Source organism: Nyctibius grandis, chromosome 27, assembly GCF_013368605.1.
Source record: "Nyctibius grandis isolate bNycGra1 chromosome 27, bNycGra1.pri, whole genome shotgun sequence".
Classification (NCBI taxonomy): Eukaryota; Metazoa; Chordata; class Aves; order Nyctibiiformes; family Nyctibiidae; genus Nyctibius; species Nyctibius grandis.
In genome coordinates, this window is record NC_090684.1 from 3,863,121 (window position 1) to 3,883,839 (window position 20,719).

General features: G+C 62.1%; 2 protein-coding genes and 1 long non-coding RNA gene across 9 annotated transcripts; 1 reads left to right on the forward strand and 2 right to left on the reverse strand.

Annotated features, from left to right (window-relative positions):
- Positions 1–2,586: 2,586 nt before the first annotated feature.
- LOC137674130 (uncharacterized) lies at positions 2,587–6,992 on the reverse strand. Of its 4 annotated transcripts, XR_011049796.1 has the most exons (5): positions 6,568–6,992; positions 6,403–6,462; positions 6,264–6,307; positions 4,558–4,797; positions 2,587–2,907 (listed from the first exon to the last, which is right to left on the reverse strand). It is a non-coding gene; the product is annotated as an uncharacterized lncRNA (long non-coding RNA). The 4 variants fall into 4 exon arrangements; XR_011049797.1 differs by lacking the exon at positions 6,264–6,307; XR_011049798.1 differs by having other exon boundaries at positions 4,558–4,643; positions 6,264–6,462.
- A 222-nt stretch (positions 6,993–7,214) lies between these two features.
- Positions 7,215–15,964, forward strand: HMGA1 (high mobility group AT-hook 1). 4 transcript variants are annotated; one of them, XM_068419304.1, is made up of 5 exons: positions 7,215–7,550; positions 12,129–12,234; positions 13,074–13,157; positions 13,555–13,605; positions 14,823–15,964. In XM_068419304.1, the coding sequence occupies exons 2-5, from the start codon at positions 12,133–12,135 to the stop codon at positions 14,877–14,879; spliced, it is 294 nt and encodes a 97-aa protein (XP_068275405.1). In that variant the 5' UTR covers positions 7,215–7,550; positions 12,129–12,132; the 3' UTR covers positions 14,880–15,964. The 4 variants fall into 4 exon arrangements, with proteins under 4 accessions (XP_068275405.1, XP_068275407.1, XP_068275406.1 ...); XM_068419306.1 differs by having other exon boundaries at positions 14,826–15,964; XM_068419305.1 differs by having other exon boundaries at positions 13,077–13,157.
- A 354-nt stretch (positions 15,965–16,318) lies between these two features.
- On the reverse strand, positions 16,319–18,073 carry SMIM29 (small integral membrane protein 29). The gene is made up of 5 exons (XM_068419437.1): positions 18,028–18,073; positions 17,413–17,585; positions 17,307–17,332; positions 17,127–17,232; positions 16,319–16,746 (listed from the first exon to the last, which is right to left on the reverse strand). The coding sequence occupies exons 2-5, from the start codon at positions 17,521–17,523 to the stop codon at positions 16,684–16,686; spliced, it is 306 nt and encodes a 101-aa protein (XP_068275538.1). The 5' UTR covers positions 17,524–17,585; positions 18,028–18,073; the 3' UTR covers positions 16,319–16,683.
- Between the last annotated feature and the right edge of the window lie 2,646 nt (positions 18,074–20,719).

Sequence of the window (20,719 nt, forward strand, 5' to 3'; positions counted from 1 at the left end):
TGACCACCACCTGAGTCACCGGGACGGAGGGAAGTCCCTCGGGCCCCGATGCTTTTCCAAACCGGAGCTGAGTAAAAGGGGAAAGTGGCAAAGAATTTGGCTGGGAAAAGTGTTTTCTTGGAGCCCCGACAAGGAGCAGCCTGTCCTGCGTGTCCCCTTTGCCACAGTGAACTCGGGGTCACCGGCAGCGAGCGCAGCCCCGGGCAAACAAGTACGTGGTGCCTGTGGCCACACAGCCACACGTGGACGGGGACACAATCATCCCCTGGGCTGGGTCTCCTGTCCCTTTCTGGGTCTCCAGCCCCTTGCAGCATGTGCCCCCCCCCCTCACAGCACCCCCCTCCCGTGTTTCCCTTGCCCCCCTCGCTGGGATCAGCTCCTTTCCTGCCCTGTTTCATTTTGATGTGCCACTTGCAATAAAATACCTCAATTAAAACAATAAGGCAGCCAGACTCCCCTGCGAGCCAGAGAGCAAGTCCTTAATTAATGACCCTTCGCATTCTCCTCCGCCACATCCCCCGTTAATGATTTACAGGGGTTCCTCCCCTTGGTACCCCCTTTGTTCGCCCCCTCGCCCCAGGGCAGGTTGGGCTGGGGCTGCAGAGGGAAAAGGGGCTCTGGGCAGGGCCTGCAGGTATTGTCTCACCCGTGGCACATGCCCTGGGTGCCCCTGGGTAGGAGTGGGGAGCAACGGTGGGGAGCTCTTGGTCTGCTGAGGACGAGGAAGGTGGCTGCATCCTTGCTTGGAAGCTCCCATGGGCACAGGGACGGCACAGGGCTCCGTTTCTGGTGGTCCCCTGAATTATGCCACCCCCTTTCTAGCAAGAGTGAGACGATGCAGGACCCCGACTTGGCTGGCAGCCGCCCACCACCCACCTGAGCCCCAACACGCTCGGTACACGTGTGCCGAAGCGCAGCGGGAGCCAGGAACGGGGCTGGAGCTGCCCCCACCAGCAGCCTCGGGCTTTGTGCTCCCGCAGGCAGCCCCGAGGAGGTTTCATGTTACTGGGAAACTGGGATGGCGGCATGTTCCCGGGGCGGACAAAAGGCCATTGTGCACCGCAGCGATGGCCACAGCCCCAGAGCATCCCTTCTGCCCTGCCAGGGCCGGAGCCGAGCAGCCCACCCCAGGCCTGGGGGGTGACACGGCCGGTGGCCGAGGAGCACGGGGCACCCGCCTGTGTGACACCGAGCAGCTCCTCAAAGCCAACGGGATGCTCCACCTTGGGGTGCCCAAGCCAAAGCAGCCCCCCCCGCACACCCCTTTCCCCATCCCGCTGACGGCAGCACCCAAAACGCATCCTCGCCATCCCAGGGGACGAGAGAGGCACACACCGGGCTCGAGCGCGTAAACCCAGACCCCGCCGCAGCCGGGCAGGGGTGACAGGCAGGGACACGTCCCCAGGGTGCTGGCAGGTCGGGGCGTGCAGGCAGGGGGTGGCTGGTTGGGCATGGCAGGAGTGTCCCTGCCTGAGCCAGAGCCGCTTTCCAGCCCCACCGGCTCGTCCTGCTCGCCCTGCGCCGTGTGGGCTCCACCACTGCTCGCCAGGAGCTGTATACTGGGGGGTTATGTATATATTTATGTACATGGGGCTATATGGGTTACACACCCAGGTGGCACCGAGCCCAGGGCAGTGAGCCCCTCCAAGTTTAGCTCCTGCTGACACAGGATTAAAAGCAAATCCCACTTCTTGTTTAAAGGAGTGGGGGGAATTAAACCTGGCTTCTGGGATCGAGGGGGATGGAGCCCACGCCCTGCAGGGCAGAGGGCAGCAGCTCAGCACCCAAGGGTGCTCAGCACCCCTGAAGCCAGGCTTTTTAGGGACTGTGAACGAGAGGGAGGATGAGACACAGTGTGTGGGGACAGGGACGGGTTGGTGGTTGCTCTGACGGGGGCATCGGGGGGCCCCACACCTACCCCCAGCCTCTGTCCCCCCATCAGGGACCTTATTCCATGGGGATGGGGGTAGCTTCACCTCTGTTTCCTCTGGTGAGGCCAGAGCTGCCCCACGCTGCGGCCAAGTGGATGAGCTCTCCTTTAAATCCCCAGCTCCTGGAGTCAGGGGATGTGTCTCCCATCGCCTCCCTGTTGCAAACACAAAACGCCGCGTCCAGCAGCGCGGCCGGAGGGGCAGGCGGGGTGAAATGCCCGGCGAGCGCACGGCAGCGCCGGACCAGCCTCGTGACCCTCCGCCCAGGCAGCCAAGCCGTCCCAGGGGTGACTTCCCGGCAGAGCTTTCAAAACAAGACAGCACCTGACATGTTTGGCTTGGTCCAGGCAGATTTGGTCACTTCTTTCCAGGCACAAAGGGCACCCATGCTCTTTGTCTGCCCAGGCCCCTCGACGCTGGAGGGTTGGGACAGGCGTAAGGCGTAATTTTCCCTTCCTTCCCCTCCAACTTTGCCCCAAGGCGGGCTCCACAGAGACCCACCGCACCCAGGGCAGCCCTTCTCCCCAGTCCTCAGCCCCCCCCATTTCCACCCCGTTTCCCCTCGGGTATGGATGGGGGACAGGCACTCAGCCACCCGCACGCCTTGGCCTCGTACTGCCCTCCGAAAGCAAGCGGAGGAGCCGGCTGCCAGAAATGTCTTTTCCTGGGGGCTAATTATTGATTGCAGCCAGGAATAAATATTTCAGCGGGGATTTGCACGCACGCTCTGAGGTAACAGCAATGGGAGGAAGGATGGGTCTCGTGTGCCCCTCTCCACCACTGCCTCTCCCACCTAAAACTGGGCAAGTCTGCTTCTTCGAGGAAGAATTATTTCTTCTTCTCTGCTGGAAACTCTTCAGGACATGGGGAATCTCAGGAAAGCCCTTCCCGAGGGCTGTGCTCTTAGGATGCTCCATGCTGGAGATGTCCTCCCGGGATGGGGGCTGCAGCCAGGAGGAGTTCAGCCCTGTGGTGCCTTGAGAGAGTCAGAAACACAGAGCAGGGTAAATGCGATGCTCACTGTGCTGTGCTGGGTAAGAACAAAGGCGGTTAATCATCTTGGATCAGGCCACAGAGCCCTCTCGCTTGCGCTGCCATCGCTTATCTTGCAGAGAAAGAGCAGCTTTGGGCAGAAATGGGTGGAAACGGATGGACACAACCCAAGCAGTAAGCCCAGACCTGGGTCAGACCTTGCTGCCATCCCCCTGCCCAGCCTCGGGCACCTCCTGCGCCTGAGCTGTGTTTTGCCAGCTGAGACGTTCCCTCCTCGGAGAGACCGAGAGCATCCGAGAGGCTGTGGGGAGAGGGGTTCCTCCATACAGAGAAGCCAAACTGTGCTCCCCTGCCTCCATCAGCCCAAGGATGCTGGGAATGAGAAAACCCAGCTTCAGTGTGATCTGAGCCCTGCCTGTGGCTTTGCATTTTGCAAAACCACTTGCACAGAAGAAGGATCCTCAGCAAATGCTCCCCACGACGCAGCCGGGGACTGGAGAGGTGCAGGGAGATGCTCCAGGCACAGCATGAAACCTCCCCAGCCAGCAGTCCCGGAAGTGCTGAGTTTACACCTAAGCACTAAGAGGGCATCTAAGAGGGACACACGGTGCAGACCTAACCCTAACACGGGTGAAACGTGCTCTTCACCTGGCCTCGAACAGGTCTCACCACCTCTGATCCACACGTGTCCCCATCTGTGAAATCAGGGTAATGACACCCGTCTGCAAGGTCCAGAACCACGCGGACTAATTAACCGTTGTTCAAGAGAGCTCTGGAGGTGACTAACACCCCACGCTCTTAATTAGCCAGGTAGCCCTTCCAATTAGCCAGCGACCCGGGCTGAGATTTTTCCCAGTGCTGCCTTAGAGGATCCAGTTTCCCCTTTCCTAGGGACATGAGCAGGAATTAGGCACCCAAATCCCCAACGCAGCTTTGTGGGGCTTGGTGGCAGTTGCCAGGATGTGGGGCAGAGAGGGACGAGATGTCATCCCCTCCAGGGCCACCCTCCAGTTCCCCACGTCCCCCCTGGAGGCAGCTGCATTTTGGGGGCAGATAATAAGCACCTGCGGAGCTGAAGAAGCAGGGAATGATATCAGGCACCTTCTTTTCAGGGGACCTTGTGGAGGTGCAGCTTTTCCCAAGTGCTGGGCACCTGTTTCCCCATCAGATCTCCTCCCAGGCCTGAAACATCAGCTAAAAAAATAAAATAGGGATACCCAAAAATTCATGTGTGTATCCCACGTGCATCGGTGTGTCCTGCAAATCCAGGGCTTGCACTCTCAAAAGTGGCGTCATTAAGCCTGTAATTTATCAGGTGATTTAGGAATTTTATCAGGTGATTTAGGAATTTGTCCTGGGAATAGGGCTACAGGAAAATACTGCACTGGTGAGTGCTAAATCTACGCGGGTGAGAAGGAAGAAGCTGTTTAATCAAATTAAAAGGATGGTTTTGGGGTGGGTTTGGGGCTGTTTGGCCACATGGGGCTTCATCAATGGGGAAACAAAGGCTGGAGGGGAAACAAAGGCCTCTGTCCCTGTCCCCTCCCGTCATGGCAGGTCAGCCCTGCAAACACTGTGATCAGGGACATCCCCCCTCCGTGTCCCGGCGGGTTCCCCAGCTTGTTTGGCTCACCGGGATAACACGGGGCAGCACCGCGCGGTGCGACGTTGACCCCAGCACGGCGCAGGCTGCTCCTCCGTGCCCTGCATCGGGCTCAGCTGCGATGGGAGGAAAAAATAAATCACTTCTTGTTTCACTATTTCCAGCCATTTTCACTTTCTGGTCTCACTGCAGAACTGAACTGCAGGTCGGGTGAACCTCGCTGGTCCTGCTCCCGACTCCGCACCGGCCGCAGGCTTTAACTCGGAAAAACTGCAAAAACAAAAGTGAAAATGATCTTCCCGGACTGAAATCCTGGGCCCAGCGCTGGGCTCTGCTCGGATCCAAGCAGCCTCGCCCCGCTCTGCGTCTCACCTTGCCACACGGGCAACGCACATGCACAGATTTATTTCTATTTGAAGTGGGGGGCACTGCCCCACGGCCCCTCCCTGCCGGTGCAGACCTCACTGCTGTGCATTGCCAGGCTGTTTCCGAAATCCCCTGGGTCCTCCCGTCCTGGTAAACACGCTCTGAGCCCCAAACCCCAATTTTTTCCTCTATTTCCCCTCCTTGCACTCAGTCGCATGCTGGTTTCCCATCAGGGCGTTGCTCCCGGCTGCTGGGAGCATCTCACCATCGCTCTTTAGTTTCGCTGGACCACTGCAGCACTATTTTGCTTTAAAGACCAAGTGGTCACCCCGCGGGTAAACCCGGCTTGGGGAGGCTCCAGCGTGGGCTCAGTGGGGGAATCGCCGAAATTTTCAGGGATCAAAGCAAGAAGGAGCAGCCCCGGTTGTTTGCAGCTCTCCAGTTACAGCCATTCACCGCCGCGGCCGAATAAATAACGAGGGATATTAATAACAACGAGCCGCTGCCAGGGACAGAAACCAAATTCCTCACCAGGTTCATGGCAAAGGGGGGGAAGCTGGACAGGGCTGGGGCTGCTGCAGGCAGAAGGCACCCCGGCACCTCCAAACCCAGGCAGGGCTGCCTGAAGCTGGAGGGGACACCAATTTTTGCCAAAAACAAGATACTCAAGGTTGCAAACAACACCTTGGCTGGCTGCAAGGCCCTTGGGTGGAGGAGACCCAGCACCAGCACCGGGTCAGGGAGCCACGGCCGGGCTCAGCCCCAAACTACCTGCTCTTTCCACCGGCATTTGAAAGCAGGTCAGCCTCTTACAGGGCGTTTTTTGCCCCTTCTTTGCTTTCATTTTTTAATCTTCGGAAAGGGACACTGCTTTGATTGTGTTTTAGTCAGGGGAATTTGCAGGGGATTTTAAAAATACAAATAACAATTAGCAGGGGAAGTGCCACAAGCCTGGCTTGGTTTGATTTGTTCCTTTTTGCATCGTAAATATTCCCTGCTGAAGAAGTTTTGCACATGCAGATATTGATACTTCCAAGTTTCACGTTTTTAAAAGTGCTTTTTTTTTAATAAAAACTTGCCTGAAACTTAAATCCAGCATTGGCCAGTCTAAAGCTCACCTCTTAACTCCAGATTTTGACCTTTAGTGTCAGGATGGTGAAAAGCACCTAAATCGGAGTTTCCAGTAAAATTTGTGATTGGAGTTTCCGCAGGAGTTTGGGGGCATTTGCCACAGTCCCACCACTGAGAGGATGCTGAGCTCTGGATTTCCTTGTATCCCACCAAAACACCCACGATGAGATCCCAAATGCCTGACAATGCCTTAGAAAACCTTGCCCCTGATACAAGGGTCTGGTTTTTGGGGTACCTACCTGGAGAGCTGATCTCGGCTCCTAGTCCAGACTGACCTAAACCACTTTCAGAACAGATCACAATAATTCAGAATAAACCTTTTTCGCTGCAGACCAAGCCCATCAACTTAAACCCCAGGAGAGACTCAGGGCTGCTCACCAGCTCCCAAAACCCCACCGCGCTGAGCTTCCACACCGACCTCCCATTTCTGCAGTGGTGCTGCAATGAAAAACTAAAATAAATATCGTTATGAAACCCAGGGATGGAGCACCCACTGATGATGCCTCAGATGGGGACTGGAAGCTGTTTGGGGGGGGGGTTAACCTGTCAGGGGGCAGCACAAGGAAGGAGCATCGCGCTTTGCCCATCGACGCTGGACCCAGTGCATGGCACAGCCCTGGCCAGTGCTTGCCCCCACGGCGATGCCAAACCCCTCCACGCCAGCCCCAAAACACCGCTGCCAGCTCTGCGGGGTGCGGGGCAGCGGCGAGGCCAGGTCGGGGACATCGCGGGGTACCCACGGCCCCAGCCAGGAGCATCCCAGGAGCATCCCGGGGCGGGGGGGCTCCATCCTCCCCCGGCGCTGCCTCACATCTCTCCCCGGGGGGTCCCTCCGCCGCCCCGCGGCTGGGAGGAGGGGAGTCTCCATCTTCCCCCGGTGCTGCCTCCATCTCCCCCCGGGGTCCCTCCGCCGCCCCGGGGGAGCCGCCGCCGCCGCCGCCGCAGCCCTTTGAGCGGCCCTATGGCTCCCGGCCCCGCCGCCGCCCGCCCCCGCCGGCCGTGATGCAGCCGGCTCCTCCCCGCCCGCTCCGCAGGGGCTGGGAGCTCCCCTTAGCCTGTTTGCCCTTATTTAATTTCGAGTGTGATTTTGCTATTTTTAGCCGCTGGATCCCCTCCAGTAAGGCTGGGACCTCGCTCCCTTTTCCCCCCCCCCCCCTCCCCCCTTTTCCCCCCCTCCTTGCCTTTTTTTTTTTTCCTCGCTCCCTGCAAATGATTTTGACCCAGCTTCCTTCCTCCTGGAGCGATTTTTTTCCCCCCCTCTCTTTATTATTTATATAAATAAGAGGGGGGCCTGGCTGCGCTGTGGATGCGTGTGTGAGTCGCAGCCTCTCTCTCTGCCTTCTCCTTTCAGATCCGCATTTGCGAGGAGCAGCAGCAGAAGCCGCCGGGAAAGGGCAGGGAGGGGGGGGGTTTAATTCGCTTCACAACACGGACACGCCAGGAGGAAAAAAAAAAATCACCAAAACCACCAAAACAAAAATCCCACCACCTAAAAAAGCCAGCCCAGCTCCGAGATCAAGCTGACTGTGAGTGCCGGCCTTCCTCTTTGCTTTCTGCTCCGGGGGTGCGGGGGAGGGCTGCGGGGTGCTGGGGGGGGGGACCCGGGGCTCTGCTCCCCCCTTCCCCGCATGCTGTGCGCGATCGCCCCGGGTCCGCTCTGTATTTGCAAGGACGCGTGTGTGTGCGTGCGGCGGGCCGGCTCCGCAATGCCTCTGTATTATTCTTATTATTAATGATTATTATTAATAGGGTGATGCACCTGGCGGGGCTGCGCGGGCAGGGGGGGACCGGGGGTCCTCGGTACCGGTCGTTCCCGTCGCGGTGGGACTTTTTCTCCACTTACTCGGTTTCGGGTGATGCAAACGTCCCGCACGGCTCGGGGGAGGGGGGCCCGCACGGCCCCGGGCTGCAGCCCCTGCCCCGGCCGCCGGCAACGGGCACCCCCCGTGCCCGGGCTCGCAGGGTTGCGTGGGGTCGGTGCAGGGTGCGTGGGGGCTGGTGTAGGGTGCGTGGGGGCTGGTGTAGGGTGCGTGGGGGTCGGTGTAGGGTGCGTGGGGGTCGGTGCAGGGTGCGTGGGGGTCGGTGTAGGGTGCGGGGGGTCGGGACCATGCGTGGGGATGGGACCGTGCAAGGTGCGTGAGGCCGCGGCCGGAGCACGGCTGCGGGATCGGGACCCGTGCGTGGGGCCGGGCCGGTGCGAGGTGCGTGGGGCCGGTGCGAGGGGCGAGGGGACACACAGAGCTCGGTGCCAAGTTGCAGTGCTGGGGTTCAGCCCCACTCCGGACAGAGCCCACGCTGCTCCCCGCTGCGAGCCAGTGGGTCCCGCACCCCCCTGCCCCGCACCGCCCCTTCCCCGGGGTGGCCTGGGGGGGGTGATGCCACACAGGGCTGGCTCCCCCCGGGGTTTTATTATACCCCGCAGGACAGGCGCTTCACAAAGCGTGCGATCGTGCCCTTCCTGCCTCTTTTCTTTCTCCCCCACCTCCCTCCTTCCTTTCTTTTATCACTTCCTTTTATTATGCATGCCCAGGAAGGAAGGGGGGGGGTGGCCTTGCCTTAATAGCAGGCCTGGGGAGGGGGTTTCAAAGCAGCCCCCGTGGAGAGCTTGTCCTAAGGAGTAACCGAGCACATCCCTCCCCAGCCCTCGCACCCCGGCCCAACAGGCTCTTCAACTTCTCCACTCTCTTCCCCTCCTCCCTTGTCCTCTCTCTGCCAGGAGGTGCGGCCGGGATCCTTCCCCAGCTGCAATCAGCCTGGATTTCCTGGGCGTGAAGAGAGATTTTTCTTTTTTTTCTTTTTTTTTTTTAAGATCTAAACCACCGCCTTGTCTCCCTCCTTCTCCTGGGCTGGTTTGTTTAATCTAAGAGTAGGTGGCAGGAGCGGGGGATTTATGGGGTGATTTGCAGGGAGCGGTGTAAGCCAGCGTGGGCGGGTGGGGGGAGGCAGGAGCGGGCTCAGGGGCAGCGAGGAGCATCGCTCCAGGTTGCTGCTTTTGCAACCCAGCTTGTGCAAGAGGTGGCTGCTGAGACCGGCCCAGCTCGTGTCACAGAGCAGAGGGAGCCGATGGGGCTGGGGGAGGAGAGGCCAGTGGCTCACCATCCATAGGGATGGAGAGGGGAGGAGTTTTTCATCCCCCAACTCCATCGATCTGGAGGCAGATGTAGCTCCTCCACCTCCAAACCTTGCAGAGATTGAGCCCCCCCTGCCTCAGGGAGCCGGGCACTCCCCTGCCCCCATCTCCCACCGATTCCTCCCTGCGTGGAAAGGTTTCTCTCTCAGCTGCTTCCTGTCCTCCATGGCAACACAGCTCTCCTTCCCTCCTATATGGCTTTGATGCACGCGACCGGGGCTGGAGCTGCTTCCCACGGTGTCCCCAGCATCGTCCCATTGGCTCGGGGTGCTCCCAGGGCCAGGCAGGTGCCACCAAGCTGGGGAGCATCACGCTGAGCCGGGGCCGCTCTCGGGAAAAGGAGTTTTGGCTGGGAAGGTGCTGGGGTGGGGGAGAGGAGCATCCCCCGTCTCCCACCCGGGCATCCCCCTCCTCACCCCGCTCTGCTGCAGCGGGACACGGAGCCCTCGGGCCTCTGGGGGGGTTTCATGGAGCCCCTGGGCAGAGCTGGGAGGCGATGGAGGGACGGGTGGGACGTGCACGTGCTTTCCCCAGCACCTTCGCGGCGGCGGGCTCTGGATAGAGGGGATGTACCCAGAGGCACCCCATGGCTGGGGTCCCCCCAGCATCCCCAGCTGGAGCCATGGCATGAGGCCTGTGCCCCTCCCCAGTGGGGTGGAGGAGAGCGTGGCAGTGTGGGGGCCATACTGGGCCCATCTGCTTCCAGCTACCGGAGAGGGCACGGCTCACCTCGGAGGCTGCGTTGCCTCCAGCAAAGCTTGACTTAGGGCACAAACCCGTCCCAGCCCCTGGTCAGCCAGCCGGCGTTTTGCTTTCCTAAACCTAAACCGTACTTTTGTTTTTTTTAAGAGACTCCTTGCAGGGCTCTGGGATGCTGTGAGTAATGTTTTCGGGGTGTTTACATGACAGCGTGGTTGCTGTCTCCCAAAAAAAAAAAAGGAATCCGAGGGTGGTTTTTGTTGTTGTTGTTTTGCACTCGTGAGTCACTTCCAGAGGGGAGCGGGAGCTGACGTGTGTTTTTTAAAAAGCCTCGAAGGTCTGAGCGCGGCTCCTCGCGCCGCACGTCTCGCCCGCTGCAGCCGCCCCGATGAGGCTCAGTGTCCCCAGGGGGGGCTCAGCGCCCCGGCTGCCCCCCGCAGCCCCGCTCTCCCCGGTAGTGCTGTCCCAGCTGCTCTAACACCACCCAAATTGAAACCAGTCGCTCAAAACTAAGTGTTACTAACCCTGGAGGCAGAGGTAGGGAGGGTGCCGTCGTCTTTGCACGCAGACCAGGCACACAACCTTGGACCTGCAGGAGAAGCCAGGCTGGGGGCTGCTGTGCTCTGGAGATGTGGGTTGGACCCAGGACAGGGGTGCAGGGACCATCCCCGGAGGCAGAGGTGGCCCAGGGGGTTGCACCATCCATCCCAGAGCAATGCTGTGATTTTCTAGCCAAGCCCCCAGGCAGCTCCTTGCTGCATTTATGGGCGGCAGGAGCGGGACGCTGCTCTCGCTGTCCTGTTTCTGCTGGGAAACGTCACACCCCGGCTCTGGGCAGGTGCCCCCTCTCTGCATGGCCGTGGGCACCTGACCAAGGAGCAGAGCAGGCGCCCTGTGCTTGGGGTTACTGGTTACTGTGGTCGCAATCCTGCTCCCTTCCAGCCCGGAGCCCATCCTCCTGGCCCCTGGGCTGGGAGCTGGGTGTGGATCCAGCCTCACAGCTCTGGAAAAGCAGGTTTTTCCCTGCGCCCCTGGGGAAAGCATCGAGATGGAGAGGGGAGATGGAGCCTTTTCCTCCGTGGGATTTCCCCATGAGCGAGGAAAGCCATCCAGCCCTTTGGGATGTGCACAGGGGAGGGGACAACCCAGCGTCCCTAGGACAAGTGCCAGGTGGTGCCTGTCCCTAAACCCAGCCCGGGTGGCAGGAGCAGGGTCAGGGGTGCAGCATCCCACCCTGGGTGCAGTGGTGTCGAGGCGGGGTGGGGGGAGCAGGGCTGTGGGAGCCTGCACCACCCTTCCAGGGCCCCAGGACCCCGTGGGGATGCCCGGAGGCCCCCGGTGCCACGCCGCCACTCGTCCTGTTCCAACTTGCCGGTGCTGGCAGTGTGTCTGGGATTTAAAGGACTCCAGATTAAATCTGAAGCCGCTCTCCTCCTTTTGGGGAAAGAGGATGAGCTCTGTGGGAAGGGCTGGCCCAGCTGCTGCTCCCCAAATGCCTGCTGGGGACCCCGGGAGCTGGCTCAGCACCAGGGCACTGGCTAATTCAGCGGGGTGTCCGTGCCATGGGCTCGGGGCAGGACCCTGCCCTGCAGCTGGTTCATTTGCTCCCCAGTTGGTGATGAGAGGATGCAGGTTGCATCCCCGGGAGGGATATGGCTGCAAACCCACCCTGGGAGAAGGCAGGGAGCGGGAACGGGTGAGATGGGGAGGTCTGAGCACCCAGAGCCTCACCCAGCCCACGTGAGAGCAGCAGCCATGACGTGAGGCTGGTCATTAGGGCCACGAGAGCAGGGAGCAGCACCGGGGTCCCGCTGCCAGGGACGTGTGGTGGGGACCAGTGGGGGCCAAAGGTCTGTTTGCAGAAGGGACACGGCTTTGCAGATACCAGCTTTGCAGTGGTGGGAGGAAGGGTCGCGCCTGCCCGAGGTGCTCCGCGGTTCTGGGGCAGAAAAATCCCATTCTTAGAGGGGGGACCCTGGGCCTTGTCACCTCCTGTCCATGCTGATACCCCACCGGCCACCTCCATCCCCACAGAGGGGCCAGGAGGCAGCTGAGCACCCTCACCCGGGGGAGTGGGCAGGGCCATGGCCGGGCTGGCTCCGCGGGAGGCTGCGTTGGCTCCACTTGTCCCTCGTAGCCCTGCGAGTCCCTTCTGCGGCCCCCAGCGCCCACCTGCCCCGGGACGAGGGCTGGGGGGAGCGGCACCTGCCAGCCTGGCGAGCCGTTGCTGACTGACCTTCCTCCCCTTCCTGCTCCTCCTCACCGCTGCTGGAAGGACGATGAGTGAATCCAGCACCAAATCCAGCCAGCCCCTGGCCTCCAAGGGCGAGAAGGACGTGTCGGAGAAGAGGGGCCGGGGGCGGCCCAGGAAGAAGCCACAAGTATGTGGGGTCCCCCGGGAGGAAGGTTGGGGGGGGGGGGAGGGGGGCACCCCGCTGGGCAGCTCTGCCCACAGCAATGCCCTCGGGGGCTACGGGGCAGCGGGAACTCCCCCTTGGCACCCCAGCAGCACCCCCAGGGCAGGGGATGGGGATGCCCAGGGCACAGCCCCGTTACCTCCCTTTGAGCAGCACCTCCTGGGTGCTCACCAGCAGCAAAACCCTCCTGGGGGGCTCCACAGCCCCCCCACAACACCCCAGAGCCCCTCCACACCCAGAGAAGGGCTCGGGGCCTCCCCTGGCTCTTCCCTGGGCTACAGCTGAACCTGCTTTTGCAGACGGGCTAATTAAAGCCTCATTAGCAAAAGCTGCTCAGAGATAAGATGCTGCTGGAGCCTTTGCGGTGCCAACCCCCCCACTAGCCCCCCACCCGGGGCAGGTGGGGTTTGTGCACATCATTTTCTCACAGAAAAGGTGATTTGCCACATCCCTGACCCTTTGCCAGGTGGCGGCACCGGCAGCGCCGGGGTCTGGGGCTGAGGAGCCGTCGGGGACCGTCCGGCTCAGCCGAGCGTAATGCCGGGGTGGGACAGGTCACGTATGCACCCGGCTGAAGGACACGCAGGAGCCTCTGCCTGGCGCCTGACCGCTGATCCCAGTGCAACCAGTGCTCCCAGTACCACGCACAAGAGCATCCCTGCCCCAGCGGGGTCCGCTGGGGAGAGTGGGGCTCCCAGCCCAGAGCACCCCGGGGTGCACCGCTGCACCAGGAGCCACTCCGGGCATGCATCCCTCCCTGGGGACCCCCAGTCTGCAGTGACCCCCCTCTGCTCTCCCTCCAGCAGGAGCCCAGCGAGGCCCCGACCCCCAAGAGACCCCGCGGACGGCCGAAGGGCAGTAAAAACAAGGGCACCCCGAAAGGCAGGGTAGGTGGCTGGGGACAGGGCTGCTCTGGTTGAGGAGCCGTGCGCTGGGACGACGGGTCTGTTTTGAGCTCAATTATAGACAATTCAGGGCAGATCCACCCCTGGGAGGGGGGTGCCTCCGTGCTGGCCCCCGGGGAGGGTGGGGGGAGCTGGGGACCGCGTGTGTCAGCGTGCAAAACACGCGACTCACATCCTGCACCTCGTGAGTCACGGGGCCGCGGCCACCCGGGTGCTGGGGTGGTGAGGGGGAGGGCTGGGGGGGGCCTGGGTGCAGCAGCCCCGGAGATGCCACTGGGGTGATGAATTTGGCAGCCGTGGGGAGGAGGAAGGGGAATGGCAGCATCCCGGGGACGAGGGGATGGCCCCAGCCTGACCAAAAGGTCTTTTTTTCTCTCAGAAAGCCACAGTCACACCAGGGAGAAAACCTCGAGGCCGACCCAAAAAATCGGTGAGTGGGCTTTTCCCTTCCCCTTCCACGCTGGCAGGGTGCTGGGCACTTTGGGGGGGCACGGCAGCCCCCTGACTGTCCCCATGAGTGCGGGGTAGATGCTGGTGGGCTGGAGGAGAGCAGGGCAGCGAGCAGAGAGGGGACAAGGCGTGACACAGGACAGGCTTCCAACCTGGCCATGCCGTGCCCTGGTGCTGGTGCTGGTGGGGCTGAGCCGTCCCGGCTCCCCACAGCCCCAGGAGCAGCACAAGGAGGCGGCTGGTCCTGCCTCAGTGGCCGGTCCTGCCTCGGTGGCACGCTGGCACACGCCTGCCCGGGCACCCGCTGCGTCACCAGCACAGCATTCCTACCGCCTGCGTGCGCAGCAACCCCATCCCACACCGCAGCCACCCTCATTTGTGCTTTCCCTCCTCCAGCTCATTTTCCCCCCCTCTCCCCTTTCCCCCGCCTCGGTTTGCAGCCCCACAGGGGTTGGGTGGCTGCTGAGCACCCATAAGCATCACCCAGAGGGTTGGGAGGAGGTTTCATCTCCCTTCCCGGGACATCCCTGCACCCAGGAGCTGCCACCAGGCACCGGGGCACAAGAGCCACCCAAGAGCATCCTCAGGGCGCGGCTGCTCTGCCCCATGGGGGGTTTTGCCCCTTTTCCCACTTCAATCCCTTACGGAGGCGAAGGGCTGAGACCAGCCGGGGCTGCAAACGGGGGGGCACATCCCAGGGTGTCCTGCACCAGGGGCTGTTTTGGGGGCCCCGGGGTTGGGTGGGACCGAGCCCGTCCCACGCCAGGGACACCGTGTCCCGCTTTGGCAGCCACTGGCCGCGGTGGCTTTTTTATGAATGGAGCGGGAGGAAGCGGGGGCCGGCGCTGACTCACGCTCACACTCAGCCCTGACTCACCGCCGCGTGCGGGGCCACCGTGCTCACGGACACCCGGGCCTGCCGCCACCGCCACCTCCCTGTGGCAACTGGGGACACGGCAGCGGTGCTGGGGGGCACTGCGAGCCCACCCGGGGGGGTTCTTACCTGGGATTTAACCCGTAACGGTTAAACCCGGAGCAAGGGCCGGTCCCCAAGTCCAGGAGCGTGCTGGTGCCTCAGTTTCCCTCTCTGCACAAGGGGTGGGATGTGCCTGGTCTCAGCCCCTTCATCCAGGGACGATGGGGGGGTGCCTGCAGCCCCCGCACCCCCCCCCCCGACCACGCTCCTTTGCCTCGCAGCAGCAGGATGAGGAGGAGGTGAACATTTCCCAGGAATCATCCGAGGAGGAGCAGTGAAAGCTCCGGAACCGGCGCTACCTCATCGCCCGACGGTGCCGTGTCCTCGGCGGCCGCGGGAGAGGGACGGGGAGAAACCCACCACGCGCCCTGGCTTCTTCCTCCTCCCTCCTCTGCTCCTTCCTCACCCTCAGACAACGGCAGCACTGGAAAACGGCCCAACCTGGGCAGCCCCCGCAGCCCCCCCCAAGGGGGGCACCCACCCCAGCTCCCCCCTCTCCCCAGCGCTGGGGTTTGGGGCAGCCCCGCTGGCAAACGGGGGGCCTGGCAGAGAGCTGGGGCTGGCACCCCCCTGCTTTTGCTGCCCCCCCCCAGAGCAGTGATCTCACCCATCCAAAGCGGGTGCTGGTTGCCCCCCCACCCCCAGGCTTTGCCCCAGCACCTCTGCAGGGAAGAGATGGGGGGGTCAGCGAAGGCGAGACCCCCAAATTGCTCTGGCCTGCTGCTACCCCGGGCGAACCCCCCCGTATCCCCCCCTAGTCCTGGGCGACTGCACTGTGCGTGGGCGAGCGGCTCCCGGGGCGATGCCAGGGCTCGGTGCCCGTCCCCGGGGGTGCCCGAGTGGGGCCAGCTCAGGGCGGCCCCTTTCCTCATAGGTTCTGGTATATATATATATTTTTTTTGGTACTTTTTTTTTTCTCCTTTCATTCACAACTACCTCTGGATATTTAAGTTCCACTCTCTGAACTCACAGATGTGCTGCTGCTGTGCCAGCTGCCGGGGCATCGTTGGCTCAGTGTGTCCTTTATCGGGGTGTCTCTGCGGGCCGTGGGGTATTTTTTTCCCCCTCCCTTTTTTTTGGGCTTTTTTTTTTTTTTTAAATTGTTATTTTAAGGTCTAGGTTGCTCAGCTGCTCCAAGGGACAGAGGCTGGCAAGGTGGTGGGGTGGGGGGACCACGGGATGCTCCCCCCGCCGTGCCACCCACTGCACGACGGCTGCAGTGGGACCGGAGGTCGGTGCCGGGCGGCCCCGGTGGGAGAAAATTGGGGTTTGGGTTCTTTTTGGTTTTTTTTCAGTCCACTGTTAACGACCTTTTGGTTTCCTATTTGCAGTTACTTGAATAAAACATTTTATGGATGTTTGACGCCTCTGCCCCGGAGCCTGGCTGGGGTCCAGCCCCTGGCAGCGGGGTGGGAGCAGGTTTTTTCCACGTAGGGAGAGCCCGCAGGTATGGGGACGGTACCTTCTCCACGGGGACATCCGTGATGGTGCCAGCCCCGCAGCCATCCTCCGCCAGGACGGACGGGAGCTGCCGATGGAAACACAAACAGGCAAAACCCTGCCATCCCCCCCCAAATTCCCGTCCTTGGTGCCTTTTTATTATCAAACCAAGTCGTGATGCTGCTGAGGCAGGGACGTGTGATGCCAACCCGTGTCGCGCTGGCACTTGTGCTGCTGCAAACCCTCCGTGCCCGACGCGGGAGGTTCTGGGCTGATGCAGAGAAACATGTTTATTTGCTCCAGCACACGCCGCGCTGCTCCTCCACGGGCATCCTGCCCCCCGTGCCCAGCAAAGCCCCGCAGCCCTGCTGCTCCCCGGCCAGGGTGCCAGCCCCGGCTGTCCTGCTCGGTGCATTTTAAGGGGCTGGTGGGGCGGTTCAAGCAAAAAAAATGGCAAAAATAGGTGCTGAGGTGGGAGATAACCCGTTATCTCATCAGTGCTCACGGGGTGGGATCGCTCCCGGCATCGCCACACTCCCGTGGGCGCATCCTGCCCTTCCCGGCGAAGGCAGCAGCCTGGTGCTGACACCGTCCTCCCTTGCCTCCCACGGGCAGGATTCGGCCCCAGCTCCCCGGGCAGCATCAGGCGTTCCAGTCCGTGCGTGGGGGCCGGTGGGGCGAGGGCCCCCCCCAGCCGGGCACCACCTGCAACAGAGAGCGTGTCCTCAGCACGCCGGGGAGGGGACGGCGGGTGACCCCAGCCCAGACCCCCACCGGTGCCAAGCAGGGGGGCAAAGCAACCCCGAAAGGAGGGTGGAGAAGCCCCGGGCTCGCAGGCAGCGGCTGCGCAGCCCAAAACCCTCCCAAAACCCTCTGGATTATTCCCAAACCCTCGCCTGGCTCCGTGGGCTCCCACCCGGGCTCAGCAGCCCCCGTGGGCTCCCTCACTTGGTGCTGCTTAAAGCTTATTTTTCATCAAAAAAACCAGACAAATAGCAATTCCCGGCAGCACTGTGCATGGCTGGTAAGTGACCCACGCAGCCACCCCACTTGTCCCCAGCCCCACAACGCAGCGGCTCACCCACCCGGGCATCCTCCGCCTCCACCAGCAGCTCCTGCTCCGACTCCTGCAGCTCCTCGGCCGGGTCGTAGCTGTACATGGGCAGCAGCCGGTGCCGCAGGCGGTCAAACCTGGCGGGGGGGACAGCGGCTGAGCGGTCCCCGGTCCCACACGGGCCACCCCAGCCCCGCACCCCGACACTCACCTCCGCTTCTTCTGCACGTACATCACCTGCAAGGAGAGCGGGGCAAGGCGGGCGTGAGCCTCGGGACGGAGTTTCGGCCTCCCCCCGGCCCTGCCCACCCACTCACCGCGGCCAGGAGGGCACCCAGGAGGGTGACGAGGACGAAGGGTCCCAGGACGTAGCCCACCAGCGAGTCACCCGCCGTGCCCGGGGCTGTGGGGGCCGTGGCGTTGCTCATGGCCCAGCACCGGTTCCTCTGCGCATGGGGACGGGGGTGGCTGGCCCCGCCGGACGGGACGTCTGTGAACCCACAACCGCCCCGGTAATGAGCCCCGGTAATGACCCATCACCCCGGTAATGACCCATCAGCCTGGTAATGACCCACCGCCCCGGCAATGACCCACCGCCCCAGCAATGAGCCCCGGGGCTGGGCAGGACCCGCGGGGGTCCACGATGCCGCTCCCCGGGGCACGGGCACCCCCGGGCCGCGGCAGCCCAGCGCCTGCGGAGCCCCACTCGGGACCGGGGGCTGCCGGTGTGTGTGTGTGGGGGGGGTCACCCCGCAGACCCGGGGTGCGGGAGGGGCTCCGCCTCCACGAGCAGGAGGACCGGGAGGGGGGACGGGGACGGCGCCGGTGGCACCCCCACACCACGCTCTGCCCCCCCCCAGCCCCATGCGGGACACTGGCCGCCCCCCCCCGCCCCCCCGCATCCCCCCGCGCGCGGCCCCGCCCCGCCCCACCTGCGCGCGCCGCCCGCAGCCGGAACCCCGCGCGGCGCGTGCCGGACGGGGCGGAGCGCGGAGGGGCGGGGCGGTGGCGGGGCGGGGCCGGCAGGGGGCAGCAGAGACCGGGCGGGTGGGGGGGGGCGTCGGGTGGGGGAGTGAAGGAGAACGGGGAAAAAAGGGGGAGGGAGGAGAGAAAAGGGGAAAGAAAAGCAGGAAAAAGGGGAAAAAATGAAAATGAGGGGAGGGGAAAAAGGGGAAAAAGGGGAAAAAGGGGAAAAAGGGGAAAAAGGGGAAAAAGGGGAAAAAGGGGAAAAAGGGGAAAAAGGGGAAAAAGGGGAAAAAGGGGAAAAAGGGGAGAAGAGAAGAGAAGAGAAGAGAAGAGAAGAGAAGAGAAGAGAAGAGAAGAGAAGAGAAGAGAAGAGAAGAGAAGAGAAGAGAAGAGAAGAGAAGAGAAGAGAAGAGAGAAAAGAGAGAAGAGAAAAGAGAGAAAAGAGAGAAAAGAGAGAAAAGAGAGAAAAGAGAGAAAAGAGAGGGAAAGGACCCGGGGGGGCACAGGGAGGGGTGGGGGGACGGGCAGAGGGGCGGCCAGACAGATGGCAGGATGGAGGGAGGGATGGGGGGACAGGGCAGGGGCACATCTGGACAGGAGGGTGCACACCTGGGGGTGTGGGTGGGTGAAAAGACAGACGGACAGATGATGGATGGACAGACGGATGGGTGGGTGCACACCAGGTGCGTCCCTGCACCATTAGTTGGGTGGATGGAGGGATGGTCAGAGGGATGGATGGACAGATGATGGATGGACAGACGGATGGATGGATGGGTGGGTGCACACCAGGGTGGGTACGTGTGTCCCTGCGTCCCTAGTTGGGTGGACGGACAGAGGGACAGATGGACAGAGCTGTAGGCACAGGGTGAGACGACAGGCCCACACTGCCAGGGTTCCCCTCCCTGGCCAGGAGCTCACGCTGTGGCTGATCCCCCAGGGCAGTGACCCCGGGCAGGGGCTGTCACAGCACCGGCGGTGCCACCCACGGCGGAGTCCCGGGGAGGTGGCAGCATCCCAGCACTGATCCCCAGCCCTAATCCGCTTTGCCCGTGCGGGGACCAGATGGCCCCGCTAAGTGGGTCAGGCGGGAGTGGGGACACCGGGGAGCAAGGAGCCCCATTTTACTTCCTGATAGGTAAAAAAAATAATAATCAAACGAAACAAGGTGGATCAGAGGAGCCTGGAGCCCAGAAAAGGGCACCAGCTGTCCTCAGAGCACCCAACGCCTGCTGTTCCCGGTGTCCCATTGTCCCCAGTGGTCCCACCGGCCCTGGCAGCCCCGCTGTCCCCCACCCCGCCGCTGCTCATCCCCTCCCAGCCCAGCGCTGCCGTGCTGCGGCTAAAAATAAATCCAGCAATTTCTAGGAAAGTTCCTTGGAGAGAGCGAGTGAGCGGGAGCGTGCGGCCAGCCCAGCCCGGCTGGAGGAGCATGGGGGGTCCTGGGTGCCTTGGGAGCAGAGCAGGGGGTCACCAAGCCCCTCGGCCCAGCCAGAGGCAGCCCTGGACACTCGCAGTATCCCCAAATCCTGGGTGAATATTTTTTCCACATCCATCACTGCCCAGAGCATCCGGATGGGGAAAAAGGGGAGTTGAGGCAGCGCAGGGGCTGCTCATCCCTGGGGAAATGTCCCCAGGGTGGGGAAGGATGCCAGGGGGCTGAGGGCAGCATCACCTCCCATCCTGGGGACGTTGCACCTTTGTGATGGGGTGGGAGAGGGGCCAGCCAGGAGGGCAAATTTTTAGCAGACTCTGAGAGCTGGAATAGTGACACGGGGTATTTTTGCTCCAAAACCCGCTGTGAGAGCCATCAGCCCCCTCTGCTCCGCTGCAGGTAATTGGGGACGGCTTTGCTGAGCCACTAAGCTCCTGTTTAAGCAGCTCAGCGCGAGTGGCCGGATTTCCAGCCAGCGCATCCCTCGGGCTGCTCACCCGGCCAGAAATCCCAGGGTGGGGGGGAAGCGCTGCCACCCACCCCTCTGCCTCGTCACTCGCCCACAAAGGCGTTAACTCCACCGTCAGCAGAGATTAGTGTTTTCCCTCGCTGCGATAACGCGGTGCAGGAGGAGCCCGGCTGCGTTCAGATCCCAACGGGAATTTGCAACGGCAAAGAGATGGATCTCCAAACCAGGACACGTGCACTTGGCATATGAGCCCCTCGCAACATCAGGCTGTTGGTAACATCCCTCCAAATCTTCTTCTCCACACCGTGAATATACCAAGTCACTTAAGGGAGGGCTTTCTCCTCTGGTGACATGTTAGTGCCCGATGCCCAAGTTCACAGCCGTGGGTAACGGCACTGGGAAGAAGAGAGACCACGCAGCAAGGAGCCGAGTGTGAAATACTGGCGTGTTTATTGGTTGGCACTAGATTACAGCCTACGCTCTTGTCAAACTTGCATCCATGAAATTTTTTTTTAAAGACAGTGATGACCTCCCCCTCGCGCACAACTCCGAGGCAACACCTTGAGAAAGGAACCGGACCGCCAGCCGCCGCCCATCAGCGCGGCTTCCCACCCTCTCAACATCTGGCTCCAAACACACCAAGACTCATCGCAGAAGAGGGACGGGGGGGTTGTAACGATACCAGAGCTGAGGGTGGGGTGGACAGCGAGCCCTCCGGTCTTCCTGGAACCACTATGGATGATAAGGTCAGAATTAT